Genomic DNA, 20,108 nt, shown 5'->3' on the forward strand with positions numbered 1-20,108 from the left:
TTTTGGGGGTTCGTCCCCTTCATTTTTCTCTTCAGCATATAAAAGTCATGCTCGGTTTGGTTAAGATCGGGTGATTGACTTGGCCACTCAAGAATTGACCATCATTTAGCTTTGAAAAACTCCTTTGGTGCTTTAGCAGTATGTTTGGGATCATTGTCTTGCTGTAGAATGAACTGCCGGCCAATGAGTTTTGAGGCATTTGTTTGAACTTGAGCAGATAGGATGTGTCTATACTCTTCAGAATTCATTATGCTGCTACCATCAGCAGTTGTATCAACAATGAAGATAAATGAGCCAGTACCTTCAGCAGTCATACATGCCCAGGCCATAACACCTCCACCACCGTGTTTCACAGATGAGATGGTATGCTTTGGATCTTTGGTAGTTTTTTCTCTCCTCCATAGTTTGCTCTTGCCATCACTCTGATATGAGTTGATCTTCATCTCATCTGTCTACAAGGCCTTTTTCCAGAACTGTGGTTGCTCTTTTAAGTACTCCTTGGCAAACTGTAACCTGGCCATCCTATTTTTGTGGCCAACCAATGGTTTGCATCTTACAGTGCAGCCTCTGTATTTGGGTTCATGAAGTCTTCTGCAAACAGTGGTTATTGACAAATCCACACCTGACTCCTGAAGATGCTTCTGATCTGTCGTACAGGTGTTTGGGGAATTTTCTTTATTTTTGAGAGAATTCTTCTGTCATCAGCTGTGGAGATCTTCCTTGGCCTGCCAGTCCCTTTGTGATTAGTAAACTCACCAGTGCTCTTCTTCTTCTTAATGCTGTTCCAAACAGTTTATTTTGGTAACCTTAGTGTTTGGGTGATGTCTCTTAACAGTTTTATTCTTGTTCCTCAGAGTCATAATTGCTTCTTTCATTGGCACAATTGGTCCTCATGTTGATAAATAGCAATAAAATGGTGATGGAAAGACTAGGTGCTGAGAGCTCTCTTATACCTGCATTAAGGAGGCATTTAAACACACCTGAGCAATTACAAACACCTGTGAAGCCATGTGTCCCAAACATTATGGTGTCCTGAAATGGGAGGACTATGTCTAAACACAGCTGTAATTTCTGCATGGTGAAACCAAAATGTATAAAAATGGCCTTTAATAAAATCTGGCAATATGCACTTTAACCAGATGTGATTTTTTTTCTATTACAAATCTCAAATTGTGGAATACAGAGGCAAATAAATAAATGGAGGGCACTGCAAGTTCCTCCAGCAGCTTTATTTTAATTTTTTTGTTCCTCTGGATTCCAACATTTTTAGTCTCTTGCATCTTCAAAGATAGTCTAGTTATTTTCTGATCACCACCAAGTCATCATTCAAAAGAGCACATTATGATAAGATAAAGAATGTAGATGCAACGTGCTAAAGAAATTGTATCCAGCAGACCACAAAAAGACCACATTTTATCAAATGTTCAATGCTGTAAGAAGATTGTTAATTCGGATGCTGTTAATGACCTCCTTACATCAGAATCCAATATTTTCTAATCTTGAGTTTTTATGGTGGTCTATTAGAACAACTTTCCAAAGACAAATTTGATGTTGTGTGTTACCTTAAAGAAACTCATCAAATTTGCAGTATATTACTTTTAGTTCCAATGTCTCTGGGGAGAGTGGTGTGCTGCTTTCACAAGCTACTGCAGTCCAGCTGATGATGATGCAGTTGCAGTGCCATTAGATATCAAGTACTAAGACTTTGACCCAGCTGCTATAAAGTGATGAAACAGATAAAAGACAGTGCTGGAGTAACTCAGCAGTCAGGTAACATCTCTGGAGAACATGGATAGGTGACTTATCAGGTTGGGACCCTTCTTCAGAATCAGGAGTCTGAAGAGGTGTCCCAACCCAAGTCCATGTTCTCCAGTGATGCTTCCTGACTGCTGAGTTACTCCAGCACTGTCTTTTTTCTGTTACATCACTTTATAGCAGCTGGGTCAAAGTCTTAGTACTTGCTATCTAACTTCCATTTATTTCCTTTTCAAAATTTAAGTGAAGGAAATCTCAAATTTCAACTCTGGGGTATATTTTCCTACAGAAAAACTATGTGTACTTGCACACATGAAGAGAAAATGATAACCCCCTGATTAACCTTCCTTCCCCATTACCTTTACCTTTTGGAGAATTGGCACAGATCCCAAGGAAATTTGGACGCCTCTCCAGCTAATGTACATGTTATATGCCGCTTCAGTTATTCTCAATTTTAAAGATAATAAAATATTAATACTGTGGATATTCAACAATTGTTTTACTAAATAATAGACATGTGTGATTTGAGCATTAAAGCAGAAATGAGAGTGTAGGTTGCAAATATCCTCCAATTTGCAGTGAATTCATTCTGTGTTAATCACATTTTGTGACTTGTTAAGCATAGCCATAATTTATAACCATGGATGTCTAACTGAGATTGTTATTTTGCTGTATGTTTTTGTATGTGCTCTGACTCGCTCTGAGGGAGGCCATAGAAAATCTACTAATAAATTGAAATTTAAAGATACAGCAATGTTGGAAATTCACCTCGCCTTGTTTGTGATATTTTTTAATCATTTTCTGCAAACAGGACATTCGATTCTAAGTTACCATAATGATAATTTTAAAAGTACATTAACCCATTATGTTTGACAGTAAAATGTCAGTTTTGATTTCTGTATTATGATTCACATTAACAGTGTACTAAACTAATTTTAGAATTATTAAAGTGATGATTGCATTGTTTTCATTATTTTCATATTTGCTTCAAGTTGTCTGTTATATTTATATTCAGTTTGAAAGAGACAGCTAATTTTTGGATAAAGTTAATTCCTATACACCATTACTGTTTACTTTCACAGAAATGCTTTGGAGATTGGAAGATCCTTTTTAGTCATTTCCAATAGGTTTGATATTGAGAAGAGACTGACAACCCTTTGTAAATAAAGGAAAAAAGATGTAAATGTCCTAAATCTGAAATTGAGACAAATTCTGGAGAGAAACTGTTTCACTCTTTCCTATTACCACGAATTCTGCTTGGCCTGCTATTTCCAGAATTGTCTGTTCTTATTTACGAAGATCAATTGAATATAGCTGTTCATTCAAATATCTTCTGTTCACTGGTGATTCATGAGGAAGGGAGATCCTCTGCAATGATTTTGCATGACAACAGGCAATTTTTCTCTCATGAAAATCAAGTCAGTGCCTATGGAAACTGTTATCTAAAACTTTGGTTAGTCTTCATAAATTTGCTGTAGTTTAATAATTGGTCTAATAAGTTGATTCTTGATAACATTATGCAATAATAAATCTTTGATAATAGTTTTGTTGAGAGTGAACTACCAACCACGGTGGCAGGTCTAGTCCTGCAGATGGATTGGGAATAGTTGCCTTTTCCCAATGCCTGTCAGCAATGGTACATGATTTATAGAAATGTAGGAGGATTGAGCAGTTATTTAGCTAGATTGTTTCATTCCTAATGGAGTATCATATTCAAAATCTAGTTTCTCCCTATATTTACATTGGACTGTCAAGAAGAGTTTTGCTTTCACATCAGTACTTTGTGGAAGGCAAGTGGTATTTTGGTGTTCCTTGAAAGAGAGTTTCGACTACAAGAATAAATATGTTTTGCTCCACTCATTTAGGCTTCTGATGAGGCTGCACATGGGATGATGGTTGTCTTACCCAAGGAGGAATATTTGTGATGGAATTAGTGCAGCAAAGGTTCACAAGATTAGAAATCTGCCAGCTTTCTCTGGGTTGGGGATGCTATTACGAGTAATGGGATTTTGCTTTCTAGAGCTTGGGGATGATGTCATTGAAATTTAAGATTACTCCCATGCTTTGACAGGGTAGGTGTAGGGATGAAATGTGTAATGATTCTGCTGTTACCTCAAGAAGAGTAGAAGTCATGGTCTCAAAATCAAAGGGACTATCTTTTGGGCAATGGGTGAAGAAAATTGTGATCGCCTGGAAGATAATAAATCCATTGACTCTTTCTACCCAAGAGGGCTCTGAAGGCTCAGTCACTGAATGGATTGTTCATCAAGATGACAATGGATTGTTTTTAAGATGTTAAAAGGAAACAAAATATTAGGTTTATTCCAGAAAGTGACGCTGAAGTGAAAGATCACCTATGCTCTAATTCCTAATCCTAACTATGTCTTTTTTTATGATCCAGTTTCATTACGTAATCAACTTTGCCCACTTCTATGGGGCACCAAATAAATATAAATAGTTTTTGTTTTGTCAGAGGATTTTTGGTATTCTTTGGTATTCTTAATTCAATAGAGTAGAAGATGCTTAATCAGTGAGTAGATTTGTGGCTGGTTTCTTTTTTTGTGACCGTAAGAATGTATATAGAAACATAGAAAATAGATGTAGGAGTAGGCCATTCGGCCCTTCGAGCCTGCACCGCCATTCAATATGATCATGGCTGATTATCCCGTACCTGCCTTCTCTCCATACCCCTTGATCCCTCTAGTCACAAGGGCCACATCTAACTCCCTCTTAAATATAGCCAATGAACTGGCCTCAACTACTTTCTGTGGCAGAGAATTCCACAGATTCACCACTCTGTGTGAGAATAAATTATCTCATCTCGGTCCTAAAAGACTTCTCATTATCCTTAAACTGCGACCCCTTGTTCTGGACTTCCCCAACATCGGGAACAGTCTTCTTGCATCTAGTCTGTCCAATCCCTTAAGAATTTTGTAAGTTTCTATAAGATCCCCCCTCAATCTTCTAAATTCTAGCGAGTACAAGCCGAGTCTATCCCGTCTTTCTTCATATGAAAGCTGCCATCCCAGGAATGGCATCTGGTGAACCTTCTCTGTACCCCCTCTATGGCAAGAATGTCTTTCCTCAGATTAGGAGACCAAAACTGTACGCAAAACTCCAGATGTGGTCTCACCAAAATTCTGTACAACTGCAGTAGAACCTCCCTGCTCCTATACTCAAATCCTTTTGCTATGAATATGGAACAAAATCGTAGGCTTGAGTGGAGGGTAAGCCATGGTTCCATTGATGATTTGGGCGACATGTGAGGAATGTATTTTCTTGCATTTCTGAAATTCCTATGGACAGCACGGCCCTGGCTGAGCCATAATAACCAAAACATTGCATTGATGTATCGAGCGTTAGTGTTCTTTTAAATGAGTGTCCCATGTTTTTCATAATTTATTGTTATTTTAATGATGTAAGTTGTACTGGAGGAAAGAAGAAACTGGTTCCTTGTTAAAGTTTATCTTTTATTTTCCTCTCTCCAGCCATCTCTCAATCCTGAGGCGAAAAAAGAACTTGGCAAGAACAAATCCATCGCTGGAGTATGGGGTGAGTTACTGAATATTGCTGGCTATAACAAAAATGTGAGTAGTGCAAAAAAAAATCCAGATAATTGAGGTGGTTACGTTCTTACAGAGCAAGAACGTCCAAGTCCTTTTTCGGCTGCATATCTGTGTACTGTTCTCTGTTGGACGCATAAAATATTTAACATTCTACTTTATTAGTCAATGAAACAATATCAATATCAAAAAGTCTGAAATGTGTATATATAATTGTTGCAGTTTTAAAGTCATTAGTTTGGGTGCAAGGACTACAACACTGTAGTTTGGCCAAAAAGTTTGAGGGATGTTAACAAGATCTCATTTAATCTTGCATACCTCATGGAAAACAAATATTTTCAAACAACTAATAAAATTGCCATCGCTGAATGATTGGAAATATCGGGGTTTTTTTTAATCATATGATTACACATTATCAATAGGTAACAAAAAATGATACAAAGCTTTCTGAATTTGTTTTCTATTTTAGCATTTGGCATGTATTCAAGAGAGAGTTCGATATAACTCCTAGGGCTAACGGAATCAAAGGATATGGGGAGAAGGCAGGAACGGGGTACTAATTTTGGATGATCAGCCATGATCATATTGAATGGCTGTGCTGGCCCAAAGGGCCAACTGGCTGACTCCTGTACCTATGTTTCTATGTTTCTATATAAGAACTGATATGAAGAATCCTATTACTATCAAACTTACAGAATGTAGTAGTAATCCAAAAAGTATGAGGGTTGAATAAACTATGAAGGAAAGCAAAACCTCTTGTAGCAAGATTTATCAGGATATCTGTACCAATGAAAAGTGACTTAATGTTTTCACTTAAAAATAAATTGGAAGAAGAAAATAATTGTTCAACCCTTCAGCCATGTGTAATTGTTTATTTATTTAAATCCACTAACATCTCAATTGATTCTCTTATTCTTCTTTGCCATGAGGAGTACAATCAAGTTTCCAATTTGTCTTGTCAAGTCAAGTCACATTTATTTATATAGCACATTTAGAAAACACCTCTCGTTGGCCAAAGTGCTTTACATTTGTTATAAGAATAGCACACCAAAACAGACTACATACATATATACATGTAGCCCTCACTCAGAGGACGTCAGGAAAGGCTTGGGAGTATAGATAAGTTTTTAGTCTTGACTTAAAAGAGTCGATGGAGGGGGCAGTTCTGATGGGAAAGGGGATGCTGTTCCACAGTCTAGGGGCTGCAACCGCAAAGGCGCGGTCGCCCCTGAGCTTATGCCTAGACCGTGGGATATTCAGCAACCCCAAGTTGGCCGATCTGAGGGGCCTGGAGGTGGAGTGGTGGGTGAGAAGACTTTTTATGTAGGTGGGGGCAAGCCCATTGAGGGCTTTGTAGACATGGAGGAGTATCTTGAAGTTTATACGGAACCGCACAGGGAGCCAGTGGAGAGAGGCCAGGATCGGGGTGATGTGGTCCCTTTTTCGGGTGCCCGTCAGGAGTCTCGCTGCGGCGTTTTGGACCAGTTGCAGGCGGGACAGGGAAGATTGGCTGATGCCAGTGTAAAGGGAGTTGCAGTAATCTAGGCGGGAGGAGATGAATGTGTGGATGATCTTTTCCAGGTCATCAAACTGGAGGAATTGTTTTATTTTAGCTATCGTCCGAAGCTGAAAGAAGCTAGCTTTTACCACGGCATTGATTTGTTTGTCAAATTTCAGTGCTGAGTCAAATATCACGCCAAGGTTTTTGACGTGAGGTTTAAGTAGTGGGGTAAGGCTTCCAAGGCTGCCTGCTATCATTTTGATTGAGTCCGAGGGGCCGAGAAGGATGACCTCAGACTTACTCTCGTTTAGTTGGAGGAAGTTCTGGGCCATCCAACACTTTATATCCTCGAGGCAGTGGGTCTACTGTTTTAGTTCTTGGAACCATTCTGGTAAATCTCTTGTATCCCTATTTTCTATGTTTCTATTATGTATTTGCGATTATCACATTTTCTGATGTGTTTAAATTATCTTTACTAGCTGTATATGTAAGCATAGGAATATTGATATTTAACTATGCTAATTATGTTTTTCAAATTGTCCACATTATTATTCTTTTTTATCCTTTTAAATGTGGAATATTCTTCAATTTGTGAGCTAGTTTCTAACTTTGGTATTGTTTGAAATCTCCACTGTAATTATAATGTTTGCATAACCTAGACATTTTTGGACTACAGGGCATGTTATGCTGTATTTTGGCGTATTTTAAGGTATAAATATTGAATTATATCAAATAATCAGGAAACTCTGCCAGTCTGGCATCATTGAAATCCTGAAGTCTGTAGTTACTGAATTTTTACTGTGTTCGGGATCATATTACTGTGTCAGGCAAGCACCACACTCAGATATTTATTAAAATATCAGGGAGCTATTTGTAATAACATTTTTTTCCTCCCTATTGTTTGCCAACATGACATAATATTTGTTTAAAAGAGCATAGAATACAACACTGGTTTGAGTTGTGCCAGCTTTTGTCTTCTGATCTTTCAGCTTTCAATAACCATGTATTATCTGAGAATCTGGAAATACTCTGCAGGCCAGGCCATATCAGTGGGTAGGACTAACACTTCATGTTGAGCAACCTTGGTCAGTTCACAGATGTGACTTGACCTGCTAGGTAATTTCAGCATATTCTGTTTTTCATTTTGGATTTCCAGCATCTTCAGTTTTTTTTTAATTTTTTGCTTGCTTGTTCACCAACTCAAATTATTAGATCAGCCTTGTTTTTCTATTTTGTTGGTGCCACCTGTGGCTAAGATGTGGGTTTGCCAGGCTTTTGATTGTGAGGCTTTTGAAGCAGGGATGTTTTGCCTTTAAAGGTATTTTTGAGGTTGTGTGGGCCCTGATCTCTGAAAAAACTCTCATTAAATGTCCATCTTTTTACTTAATTTTCCCAGCACTTTTATTCTATATCCTGACAAATAAAGGCAAGCATCCCTAAGCTACCTTCATCCCTCTATTCATCTTCTGCCTTCTTTAGGTATCTTAGGGCCTGTACACAAGTGTTTACTAATCTTCTCTCATCTTCGTTGTCTCTTTTATTGGGTTTAATTTTAGTCTACATTCTTGATCCGGAATCAATCCTGCTTCCTGCCCTTTACCTTTGATTTTTACTGCATTATATTATCAGGTAATGTGCAATGGCTTGAAGGGGCATTATTCCTTAATGCAGAATAAGGAAAGATGCTGGTGGAACTCCAATAGGTTATGCAGCAGCTGTGGTGGGAAATGGATTTTGACATTTAGAATCGACTCGACTGAAGTGAAATAATAGAGGGGAAACAGTCAGCAGAGAGGGATGGGGAAAGGCTGGCACAAAGAATGTGGATATAGTTGAGAATGGCTTGATGGGCAGCTAATAGACAGGTGGGGGCAGAGATGGCAACAGAGGCTGGATGGTGATAAGTGGAGAACACAAGGCTGCAGATTCACGAATCGGAGAGGAAAGAAAGGTGAAGAATGGAGTGTAATAAAGAGTAGAGTGGTAGATGGGACCAGTAGATAGTATGGGTGAGCAGCAGGAATGGGGGGGGGGGGGGGGGGGGGGGGGGGGGGGGGGGGGGGGGGGGGGGGAGTTCAGTGGAAAAGAGGAGATCCAGTTAAGAATATGTGGCTGTGATAACCAGATAGGATAGGTGAAGGAAGAAGAAAGAAACAGAGGGTGGGGGGAGGCGGCCCAGACTACAACCGGCTACAATGTTTCTTGCAAGGACCCTTCCACTCAATTTCTCTGTGCCCGCCACATCCATTCACAAGATGCTTTGCATTCCTGGATATCTGTAATATCTTACCTTTACACCCTACTCTCCTCACCTACTCTCCCCACTCCACCCCCACAAACTCTGGCTGACCAGCCCCTCATTCTTCAACATTTCTGCGAGTTACAACGTGATTCTAGCATTAGCCACATCCTACCCTCCCCACCCTTTTTGGCTTTTTGTGGGAACAGCTTCCTCCTTGATTCTCTGGTTCTCTATTCTCTCCCTACCCAACTCCCCTGGCACTTTCCCCTATAATCATAGGAGTGTAACGCCTGTCTCTATGCCATCTCTCTCACCTCCGTGCAAACACATACACAGCCTGTCCAGGTACAACAGAGATTTACCTGAACCGTCTCCAACCTTGGTGCTCTCTATGTGGCGTTACCAAAGTGCCAACCACACACTTTACTACACTATATTCCATCTGCTGCTACTTTGCCCACTCTCCCAACCTGCCCAAGTCCTTCTGCAGACTACCTGCTTCCTTAATCCTGCCTGGTCCTCCACCTACCTTTGTATCATCTGCAAACTGGGCCACAAAGCCATCGATTCCATTTTCCAAATCATTAATATATGATGTGAAAAGCAACGGGCCCAACACTGACCCATTTGGATCACTACACGTCACTGACAGCCAACCAGAAAAGGCCCTTCAACTCTTTGCCTTCTGCCAGTCAGCCGATCTTCTATACATGCGAGTATCTTCCCTCTACCATGGAGAACCATCTTGTTTAGCAACCTCGCATACAACACCTTACCTGAAATTTCACATGACCACTGTAACCTTACCTTTCGTACATGCTGATTGTGTCTTCTGATGTAATTTGTACCCTACATCCTGGCTACTGTTTGGAGGCCTGTACATAACTCTCACCAGGGTCTTTACCTGTGCAATTTCTTAACTTTACCCACAAGGATTCTACATCTTCTGATCCTATGTCATCTCGTGCTCAGGATCGAATTTCATTCCTTATCAGCAGAGCCACCCCTTCCCCTCTGCTCACCTGCCTATCTTTTCGATAGGATGTATATTCTTGGATGTTCAGCTCCCAGCTCCTAGCTCTGATCCTCTTTCAGCTATGTCTCTGATGCCCACAACATTGTCCCTACCAATTTCTAACTGCGCAATAAGCTCGTCCATCATGTCCTGTATACTGCGTGCACTCAAATATAACACCTTTAGTTCGACATTCACCATCCTCTAGCAGCTCTGCATTTTTTTGTTCCTAATTTCAGCCTCAGCAGTTTCTCATACCTTTGTACCTAAATGCCTTCACCAGGTTAAAAAATAATCTTTTGAAATAAAATTATAAAAGGACTAGACAAGCTAGATGCAGGAAAAATGTTCCCAATGTGGGGCGAGTCCAGAACCAGGGGTCACAGTCTTAGAATAAAGGGGAGATCATTTAAGACTGAGGTGAGAAAAAATGTTTTCACCCAGAGAGTTGTGAATTTATGGAATTCCCTGCGACAGAGGGCAGTGGAGGCCAAGTCACTGGATGGATTTAAGAGAGAGTTAGATAGAGCTCTAGGGGCTAGTGGAGTCAAGGGATATGGGAGGAAGGCGGCACGGGTTATTGATAGGGCAATGAATGGCGGTGCTGGCTCGAAGGGCCAAATGTCTTCCTCCTGAACCTATTTTCTATGTTTCTATGAATTGTATCCTGATATAGTTAGTCATAGATTCTTACAGCTTTGTGTTAAGTCACAGGGTTTTAATAAACAGTTATTTTGCATTAAAGTTCAAATGTGTTTTCCTTGTAGAAAATCCTCCAAATCCAAAATCTAGAATGTCTAAAATGCTGGTCATTAAAAAGGTCCTTAAAGAAGAACCAATACTCCCAGGATACCCTCTGACAGGGGTTTCTCATCCCCAGCCTGTGAAGAATGGGACAGGACCCAATGTGTATAAGGCATTGGTTCCCAAAGCCGCTGGTCCTCCTGCAAAGGTAAGTGGAGACAAACTGACAATAACAATTTCTATTTAGTTTACATGAGAAGCTACTTACTATTTCCCCTTTTTTCTGATTTGTATATATTCATCATTTCAGCATTCAGTATTTTAGTATCTTCACTCCGGTCACCTATGTAAATGTAGCCTGGATCTCATATCTATAGTATTGAGCTTTACAATGGAATGCTATATAAAGCTATTTGATCACTTTAGTAACTGGGATTTGGAAAAAAAATGATCCTGTTTAAGAAAACAGTATTGAGGCCACATCAAAATTTAGTCAACCTTTCATCGTTTAAAGGACAATAGAGACTGTATAATAAAGACAGGATATTTTTAAGAGAGAGTTAGAGTGAGGTCTTGAGGCTAAAGGAATCAAGGGATAGGGGGGAAAAAGCAGGAACGGGGTACTGATTTTGGATGATCAGCCATGATCATATTGAATGGTGGTGCTGGCTCAAAGGGCCGAATGGCCTACTCTTGCACCTATGTTTCTATATAAGAACTGATATGAAGAATCCTATTACTATCAAACCTGAAGAATTTAGTAGTAATCCAAAAAATATGAGGGTTGAATAAACTGAAGGAAAGCAAAACCATGCAAAGCCTTTAAAAGCAAGATTTCTCTAGATGTCAATACAATGAAAAGTGACTTCATGTTTTCACTTAAAAATAAATTGGAAGAAGAAAATAATTGTTCAACCCTTTAGCCATGTGTAATTGTTTATTTCATCTAAATCCACTAACATCTCAATTGATTCTCTTATTCTTCTTTGCCATGAGGAGTACAATCAAGTGTCCAATTTGTCTACTGTTTTAGTGCTTGGAACCATTCTAGTAAATATCTCTTGTATTTGCTCCAAAAGCTTTTATTTCCTCTTTAGAAGTGATAACCACAGTTGAATGCAATACTCTATGTACTTTTGTGATTTATGCCTTTTTTAATGTGTAGTTTCTCAATTTTTTTTAATCCGTCCAGCACGTCAAAATTGAATGATTGAGTCAAGCCTATTTCACTTCTTTCAAAATTGTTTGAAAACTGAGAAATAGATTTAAAGAGGGTTGATATCATTGAACAATTTTGATTTGAGAAGACATTAAATATGCGTGTTTGGTTTAAGTTTCACTTAGGCCAAAACTGAAAGTTAACTAAGAAATAAATTGTGGACAATAATTGCCCTTAATCCATTTATTCTTCTTATTATTCCTTTTCAAGCTTTTTTTTTCCAACCGTGCACAAACTCCTGATTCATCTGTTTCTCTTAATAATTTTTGCTCTATCTTTCCTACCTGTCCACCACAGCCTGCACTAATTGATTCTTTTTATAAATTGTTTGCCACTTACTGATTTTTCTATTTAGCCGGCGCAATGGAAAGGCTCAGCAAAGGAGAACAAACATGGAACTCCCTTTGTCAGCTTCAATGCGCTTCTGAAACCTGTACCTCAGACCTTCAGTTCATCACCAAACTCTTTGAAGGAGGTATTTAAAAAAAGATATATTTTAAGATAATTTCTATTTGATGCATCATGTAAGAGAATGTTTTAATTTCAAATATTTTATATTGGCTCTAATGAGTTACTGGATCACAACTTACAAATCTTGCAGTTAATAATAATCATATATTTACCATAACCACAGAAAATCCTGGAAATTCTTAGCAGGTCATGTGGTCATCGAAGGGAAAAAAAAGAGCAACATTTACTATTCAGGTCATCAATCTGAAATGATAACTCTATTTCTCTTGCTACTGATGCTGTCTACTGATATACTTTCAATTTTCTTTTTAAACATTCCAAGTTCCCACTATCCCTGGTATTTTATTGTGAGCCATAAATTGACTTTTTTCCGCCTGGAATTAATTTTTCTAAAATGATTGATTGAATAATTGAAAGGCACAGCATGAAAATAAGCCTTGGGCGCATCGGCCATTGATCACCCATTAATGCTAGTTCCATGTTATCCAAATTTTACATAATTTCTTACGTTAGGGGTAATTTTATGGAGGCCAATTGACCTACAAACTCGCACGTCTTTGGGATGTTGGAGGAAACTGGAGGATTTCGAGTAAACCCACGTGATCACGGAGAATGTACAGACTCCACACAGACAACACCTGAGATTGGGATTGAACCTGGGTCTCTGGTGCTGTGGGGCAGCAGCTCTTCTGCTGTGCTGTCCATAAAGGATTATTGAAGACAAATTTTGACGACTGATATAAGTGGCTGTGGTTTTCTCCTGGCTGTGTTGGATGTGCACATAGAGTGATGATAATAAATAATCACTTAAATCTTATGTCAACAAATCAATGTCTCTTTCTTCTTGATGTAACCCAATCCTTGAAGTTTGATAATTTTTGGCCTGGGGTATACCAAGATCTAACTTTTTTTGCTAAAGATCAAACTAGATTTCTTGCGAGATACTGAGATTGTCATCAGAGATCTTTCTTTAGTTGTGTGGATCTGAAGCATTTCATTCATATTTAATGATCACGACACAATTCCTATAGAGATGAATGATATTGAAAAATAGAGGTGGACTTTTACAATGTCTGGAAAGCTTGCTGATCGTCTGCCCTCAGACTATGCTGTGTTTTCCAAGGCTACATTTCTGCATGCAAATGAAATGTTTTTTTTCCTCAATGATTTTGATATCACATGAACCAAAATTTTCCCAGGCTCACTGACCATTACAGCTGTCACAGATGTTGGCAATCTAAACTTGAAGACATTGCAGCAAATCATATTCTGCTGTCCTTTTATTCATGCCATGCATGGATTTTGAAGAATTAATATGTTTATGTAACCTTAAACCTAATAATTAGCCCTTTACAAATCCCCTCTCTGGCAAACAAAGATCTCTTTGAGCCCATGGTTATTCACAAAGGCTCAAACTGAGGAATGTGTGTGTATATCTGCTTGCATGTGTATAATACCTGTGTTATGATGTCCTGTGAAGATCCTCGTCAAATTCAGAACAGTGTGCATGATTTCTTCACTTTCACAAAATTAAGTATTTTAAGTGATTTTGTCTTATTCACAAAAAATTGTGAATGCTGCTTCTTCACCTCCGGTGTGTGAAACAAGTTGGTGCAGGCCGATTTGACACAAGCAGGATAAGTGCATGGGCAGCTAGTTTGCAGGACCACAATGAAATGTATTAGGAGCACAGTGTTGCAGTGTGGGGTCAATCATCCTCCTCCAGCAAACCTGGTGATCAGCACCCCAGTATAGGCCTGTGCCCAAGTTAGAGTGCAGAGTTTCCAAATGCATCATCTTTACCATTGCAGTGATTACCTCTGCTCAGCAGAAAGACAGAGATGGTAAATGTAACATTCTGATATCAATCACTTAAATGATTTACAAATAACATTCTGGTATGACAGAATGTTGATGCACATTGATTTTTCTTTTGAAAATTTCTTTCTAAGATTTTCTTTTGTAGATTACAAAGGAGCAATTACAATACATAATATAAATATCTGTGTTTTAAAAGGAAAGATAATTAGCAGATGTGCAGACGACCCCGGCGTAGCAATTATTTGAGATAGAAATTTATGCTCATAGAATTCATGAATTACTGATCCAAAATTTGAAGTACAGAATAAAATTTGCTCCCACAGAATTTCTGTTTTAAAAAAAAAAAATAATAGTGACAGTTGTAAACATTTTTTTCCACCTGGTGTTTCATGACGCAGTGCGGTTGATGTGGTTTATGTTGTGAGAAATCGCTTTATTGGCTGTTTTTCTAGGAATGTGGTCACTTGTGGTAGATATTTGCGAGCAAAGCTTAGTACAAATTTATCCAGAACTTTGAGAGTCTCAGAATTCCATAGCTCTAAAAGATTTAGTAAAACAAAATCTATTTTTGACAACATCAAATGATAAGACGATGTTGTGTAACATATTTTGTGATTCAGCTAAGTTATATTAAAACTCCAGATTTCTATATTTGTGTTTTCAAATCTCCTTGTATCATATGCATGAAAGTGCTTTTGTCTGCACATTATCAGTGGATTAATTAATTTTAGTTTACTCAGCATGGGAGCAGGCCCTTCGGCCCTCCGGGTCTACGCCAACCAATGATCACCCGTACACTAGTTCTATCCCACATTCTAAGGATAATTTACAGAAGCCAATTAACCTACAAACCTGCACGGAATGTGCCGAACCAAAGCACCTGGAGAAAACCTACGAGGTCATGCGGAGAATGTACAAACTTCGTACAGACAGCACCTGTAGTCAGGATCGAACTCGGGTCTCTTCATTGTGCCACATTAATTCTTAAATTTCAAGTCCTATCCAGGTTTTAATTGCTTATTTCATTTTTAAGACCTACATTTTTTGTGCTCCCTGTGCATTTGTGAAAATGTAGGTGAAGTTGCCACTTGTACCTCAGGTTGTTTAAGCACTCTTTGCTCAATTTTATGTTTAATGTTGTATTTGCAGATTTTTAAAAAAAGTTTGGCGAAATAGAATCCACATCAATATAATTTAGTACATTCATTGCCTGTGATTCTGCATGTTAAATGTGTTGTTATTCAACTATAAATTAACTTAATTCTATTTCATTAAACAGAGTAGTCGGTCAAATTCCTCTTCACCAATTGATATAGCAAGTCAACCACGTCTGTTGAAACTGACACGCATGCGATCTGACAAGAAAAGTGAATTTCTGAAGACTTTGAAACAGGACAAGCCGGGTGAAGGATATCAAGATGATGGAGATAATGTGGATAAAGAAAAGGTAACGCTGCCTCAATTTATTATTGAAATTTTACGGTATTGCATATATGGACTTTTGACAGATGTGATGAGAATGAACAAGAGGCTTATTATTAAGATTAATGCATGCAACTATGATATGGATGCTGAATTTGCTGTAATAGAAAGCATAAACTTTTGGTGAAGGTTTACGTCTCAAACGCTTCAAAAGACGCTTATAGCCCCACAGCAGCCAGGAAATCAATACTGTCGGCCTCTCAATCACTTTGTATGTAAGGACTGTATATAAATCAGGCGTTTGTAACTTAGGGAGGACCTAGACTTGTAAGTCTCTGATAAATGATGGTGGAGGTGATGCTCACAGTGACTGAGAACCAGGTTTGATCCTGACCTCAGTGTTTGCATGTGGAGCTTGCTTGTTCTCCCTGTGACAGCATAGTTTCCTCCCGGTGCCCCTGTTTCCTCCTACATCCCAAAGAGGCGTTGGTTATAGGTTAATTGGCCTCTATACATTGCCCCTAAGTGTGCAGGGAATGTGCGAACGTGGGATTACATTAAACCATTGTGAATGGGTGAACGATGTTTAGCGTGGACTCGATGGGGCAAAGGGTTTGATTCCATGCTGTATTGATGATCCATCATTTAATCAAGATAAATTTATTTGAATCTCAAATGACCAGTCCATTTATCGTGGCATTATACCTCCAAATTATAAGCAAGCTAGATACATAAACTACTCTAAAATATCAGTATAATGTACAACTCAATGTGAGGTCCTTTTGGCAACCTGGAATAGGTCAGTGTTTTTGTCGACACCCACATTTCAAGAATGAATTTGAATTAGTATTATTAATTATTTAACATCCTGGGAAATTACAAAGCATGATTTGGGGTTTTCTGGACCTTCGTGAAGAGCCCAACATCAGTTACAGTCTACTCCTAGTTGGGGCACAAGAGACTACAGGATCTGGAGCTAAAAACAAAAGCTACAAGAGGAACTCAACATATCAGGCAGCATCTGTGGGGGAAAAAAAAGATGACGGGTCTTGACCCAAAACGTCGATTATCCATTTCCCTCCACAGATGTTGTGAGACTCGCTGAGTTCCTCAAGCAGTTTTAAAAAAACAACTTTTAGATGATACTAGACTAAATGGGTCCCATGTTCACACGGGAGGGCTGGTCCCCCGACGCAATATTCCACCTCTCCACCAATTACTTCAACCCAAACAACCATTTACAGTGCATTTTTACTTCAAACCAACCATATTTTCATTTTCAAACCACATTAAGGGCACTCAGTTCAGTGTTATTCAGAGCTCAGAGAGACGTGACCCTCTGGCTTCCTCCATCTTGCAGAGACTGAGTGAGGCACACCACTTCCTGGTTTTATAGTCCCTCCCCCTCCCTCCAGCAGGAGCAGCAGAGAGAATGACAAATTATTTAAAAACATTAATATCTCTCTGATTTTTCATCGATGGGGAAAAACCTTCTGGTCCTGGAAGGCGGAGTGGGGCTCTGAGCGAGGTGGCCAAAAATGACGGCCGTAGGTGGCGGCGTTCTCTCGGAAATCGCAGCACAGCGAGTTAAATGCGGTCAAGATCAGACTTTTAGTAATATAGACTAGACGAAGTGGGACCCGTTGGGTCCCAGCTTCACAGGGGAGGGCTGGTCCCCCAACACAATATTCTACCTCTCCATCAATTCCAATACACACTCGCACGCACGCACACCCTCCACTTCACACACACGCACACCCTCCACCTTACATACACGCACACCCTCCACCTTACATACATGCACACCCTCCACATCTCACACACACACACACACACACACACACACACACACACACACACACACACACACACCCACACACACACTCGCACACACTTACACACTCGCTCGCATGCTCACACATGCTCTCGCACACACTGACTCACACATCATATATATGACAGTAAACTTTCTTGAATCTACTCACACGGCTGAGCGTGGCACGTCCACTGTGAGGCTTCCGCAGTCAGCGGCACTTCCGCAATCAGCGTGACCTCTGCACTTAACGGAAATTATGCAATCAGCGAGACCTCTGCACTCACCGGAAATTACACAATCAGCGAGACCTGTCCACTAAGCGGAAGTCACGAAATGAGCGGGACTTTTGGACTAAACACAGCCCAACCTAATAAAGCATTTATTCCTTCCAAACACAGTCGGACCTAATAAAGCATTTATTCCTTCCAAACACAGTCGGACCTAATAAAGCATTGCAGTTTCAAGCACAGGCAGGACAGCAGGCCAAACAACTCGTGGCATTGTTATTAAGGGCTAACAAATCATTTATTGCAAGTACATTGCAGACTCACAGTTCAGTTGATTCACAGCTTAGAATGACAGTCGTGGCCTCTCCCTCGCAATCTTGCAGAGTGACTCTCACGTCCAGGCATCCGGGGTTTTATAGTCCTGCACCCCCCCACCCCAGAAGGGGCGTTATCCTGGTCATTGACAGGCGAGAGGACCAATCAGCTGATCTCAAGGTTTTTTAAACACTCATAACTTTTTTATTTTTCATTGATGGGAAAAATCCTCGGGGCTGGTTCAGCGGAGGAGGACTGAGTAAGATGGCCAAAAATCACAGCGATACAGGGTAGCACTTTTTCTAAAATCAATATAAAGCGCAGACAGGAAGTGGTCAAGATGAGACTTTTAATTATATAAATTATTATTTGTGCCATCAAGTTTTCTGAATTTGTTTGCAGTATGCCATTGAAATATTTTTTAAGATTTAATTAATTTTAATGATATTTCAAGCAAGGACAAAAACTAGGCTGTTACAGTCTTGATAGAGTAGATGTGGAAAGAATGTTTCCAGTAGCGGGAGTGTCTAGGAACAAAGGGTACAGCCTCAGAATAAAAAGGCGTACCTTTAGAATGGAGATAAGGAGGAATTTCTTTAGTCAGAGGATGGTGAATCTGTTGAATGCATTACCCCAGATGGCTGTGGAGGCCATGTCATTGGGTATTGTTCAAGTGGAAATTAATAGGTTCTTGAGCAGTAAGGGCATGAAAGGTTACTGGGAGAATGGGTTGGGAGGGAGAAATAGATTTGTCATGATCAAATCAATGGGCCGAATGGCTTAATTCTGCTCCAATGTCTTATGATCAAAAATTCTTATGCTCCTCTTTACTTAACAATTAGCTTGGAATCTTACGTCTTGAGAACTATTTTACAGTAATATATTTGTGCAATAAAACTTGTTATATTTTCAAAGTGGAACTTTAAATATGAAAACTTGTTCATTGCTCCAGAATGCACTCTGATTTTTCGGAAATGAGAGGTAACAAACAGCTGGTCTACTAGATATTTTATCTGCCTTGATCCTCAGGATTATGAAATGTTTAACATGCAACACAACAAGAATACTCATCAAGAGAGAGACAAAAACAGAAATTTTGATAAAAATGGCGATTCCAGGGAGAATGGAAATTCTCGACTTCTATCCCAGACAACTATTCGCTCTTCAGCATTCCCCCAATCTAATATTTTATCAAGTTCGTTGGAAGCTGAGCATAGGTATGTGTACATAATTATAGGTTAAAGATATCATCTATTGATTTAGATGTAGTAAAAATGAAAAGGAGTCAAATGATTTACAAGTTGCAGTAAACATCATGTAGCACTTGATCAGTATGATGCCACCTGCTTTTGACTATGATTATCCACTTGCGTGTCTTGCTGCAGTTTCCATTTTGTTTATTTGCTGTTAAGAGTGTGCTGTTTGTGGTTGAAACGTTACCTATTTCCTTCGCTCCATAGATGCTGCTGCACCCGCTGAGTTTCTCCAGCATTTTTGTGTACCATCTGAGACAATAAATGTATATCCTAACCCCCCCCATCCCCACTTGTACAATTATGCAAACATGTATTATCATAATGAAAAATACCTATTGTATCCCATATTGTTTTTAGTTGCAATATTTTGACCTATCTTGGATGCTGTGAAGCCTCCTTGTGTCTACTTTGCAGCCTACATTCCTGTCTATCTTTAGCAACCATCGCTTTTGTTGCCTCCATACAGGTTATTTGCCTTCATGCAATCCCTGTGACAAAGCACTCTACATCTTGTTGTCCAGAAAAAGACCCATTTATGCTATTCATGTCAATATTTAGTAACCATCCCTCTTGTTGCCTTCATACAGGTCATTTGCATTCATGCAATCTCTGTGACAAAGCACCACATCTTGTTGACTAGATTCCAGGGAGAATGGAATCTCCTTATGCCTATTCTCCTGGTTCCTCTCAGTCAACCAATCTTCTGTTCATGAGAGTACATCATCTCCTACACATGAGCTT

At 39.3% G+C, this 20,108-nt stretch overlaps 1 protein-coding gene across 2 annotated transcripts in view; it reads left to right on the forward strand.

Moving 5' to 3' along the window:
• LOC129696592 (vasculin-like) overlaps positions 1–20,108 on the forward strand; it is an 81,902-nt gene that overhangs the window by 52,688 nt on the left and 9,106 nt on the right. For both annotated transcript variants that reach the window (XM_055634645.1, XM_055634650.1), the window contains exons 6-10: positions 5,244–5,307; positions 10,844–11,028; positions 12,395–12,514; positions 15,611–15,778; positions 19,141–19,328. In XM_055634645.1, coding sequence (XP_055490620.1) covers positions 5,244–5,307; positions 10,844–11,028; positions 12,395–12,514; positions 15,611–15,778; positions 19,141–19,328 — 725 coding nt within the window. The remainder of the gene's footprint in view (positions 1–5,243; positions 5,308–10,843; positions 11,029–12,394; positions 12,515–15,610; positions 15,779–19,140; positions 19,329–20,108) is intronic.

The sequence above is a fragment of the Leucoraja erinacea genome, chromosome 1 (genome assembly GCF_028641065.1).
Source record: "Leucoraja erinacea ecotype New England chromosome 1, Leri_hhj_1, whole genome shotgun sequence".
Classification (NCBI taxonomy): domain Eukaryota; kingdom Metazoa; phylum Chordata; class Chondrichthyes; order Rajiformes; family Rajidae; genus Leucoraja; species Leucoraja erinaceus.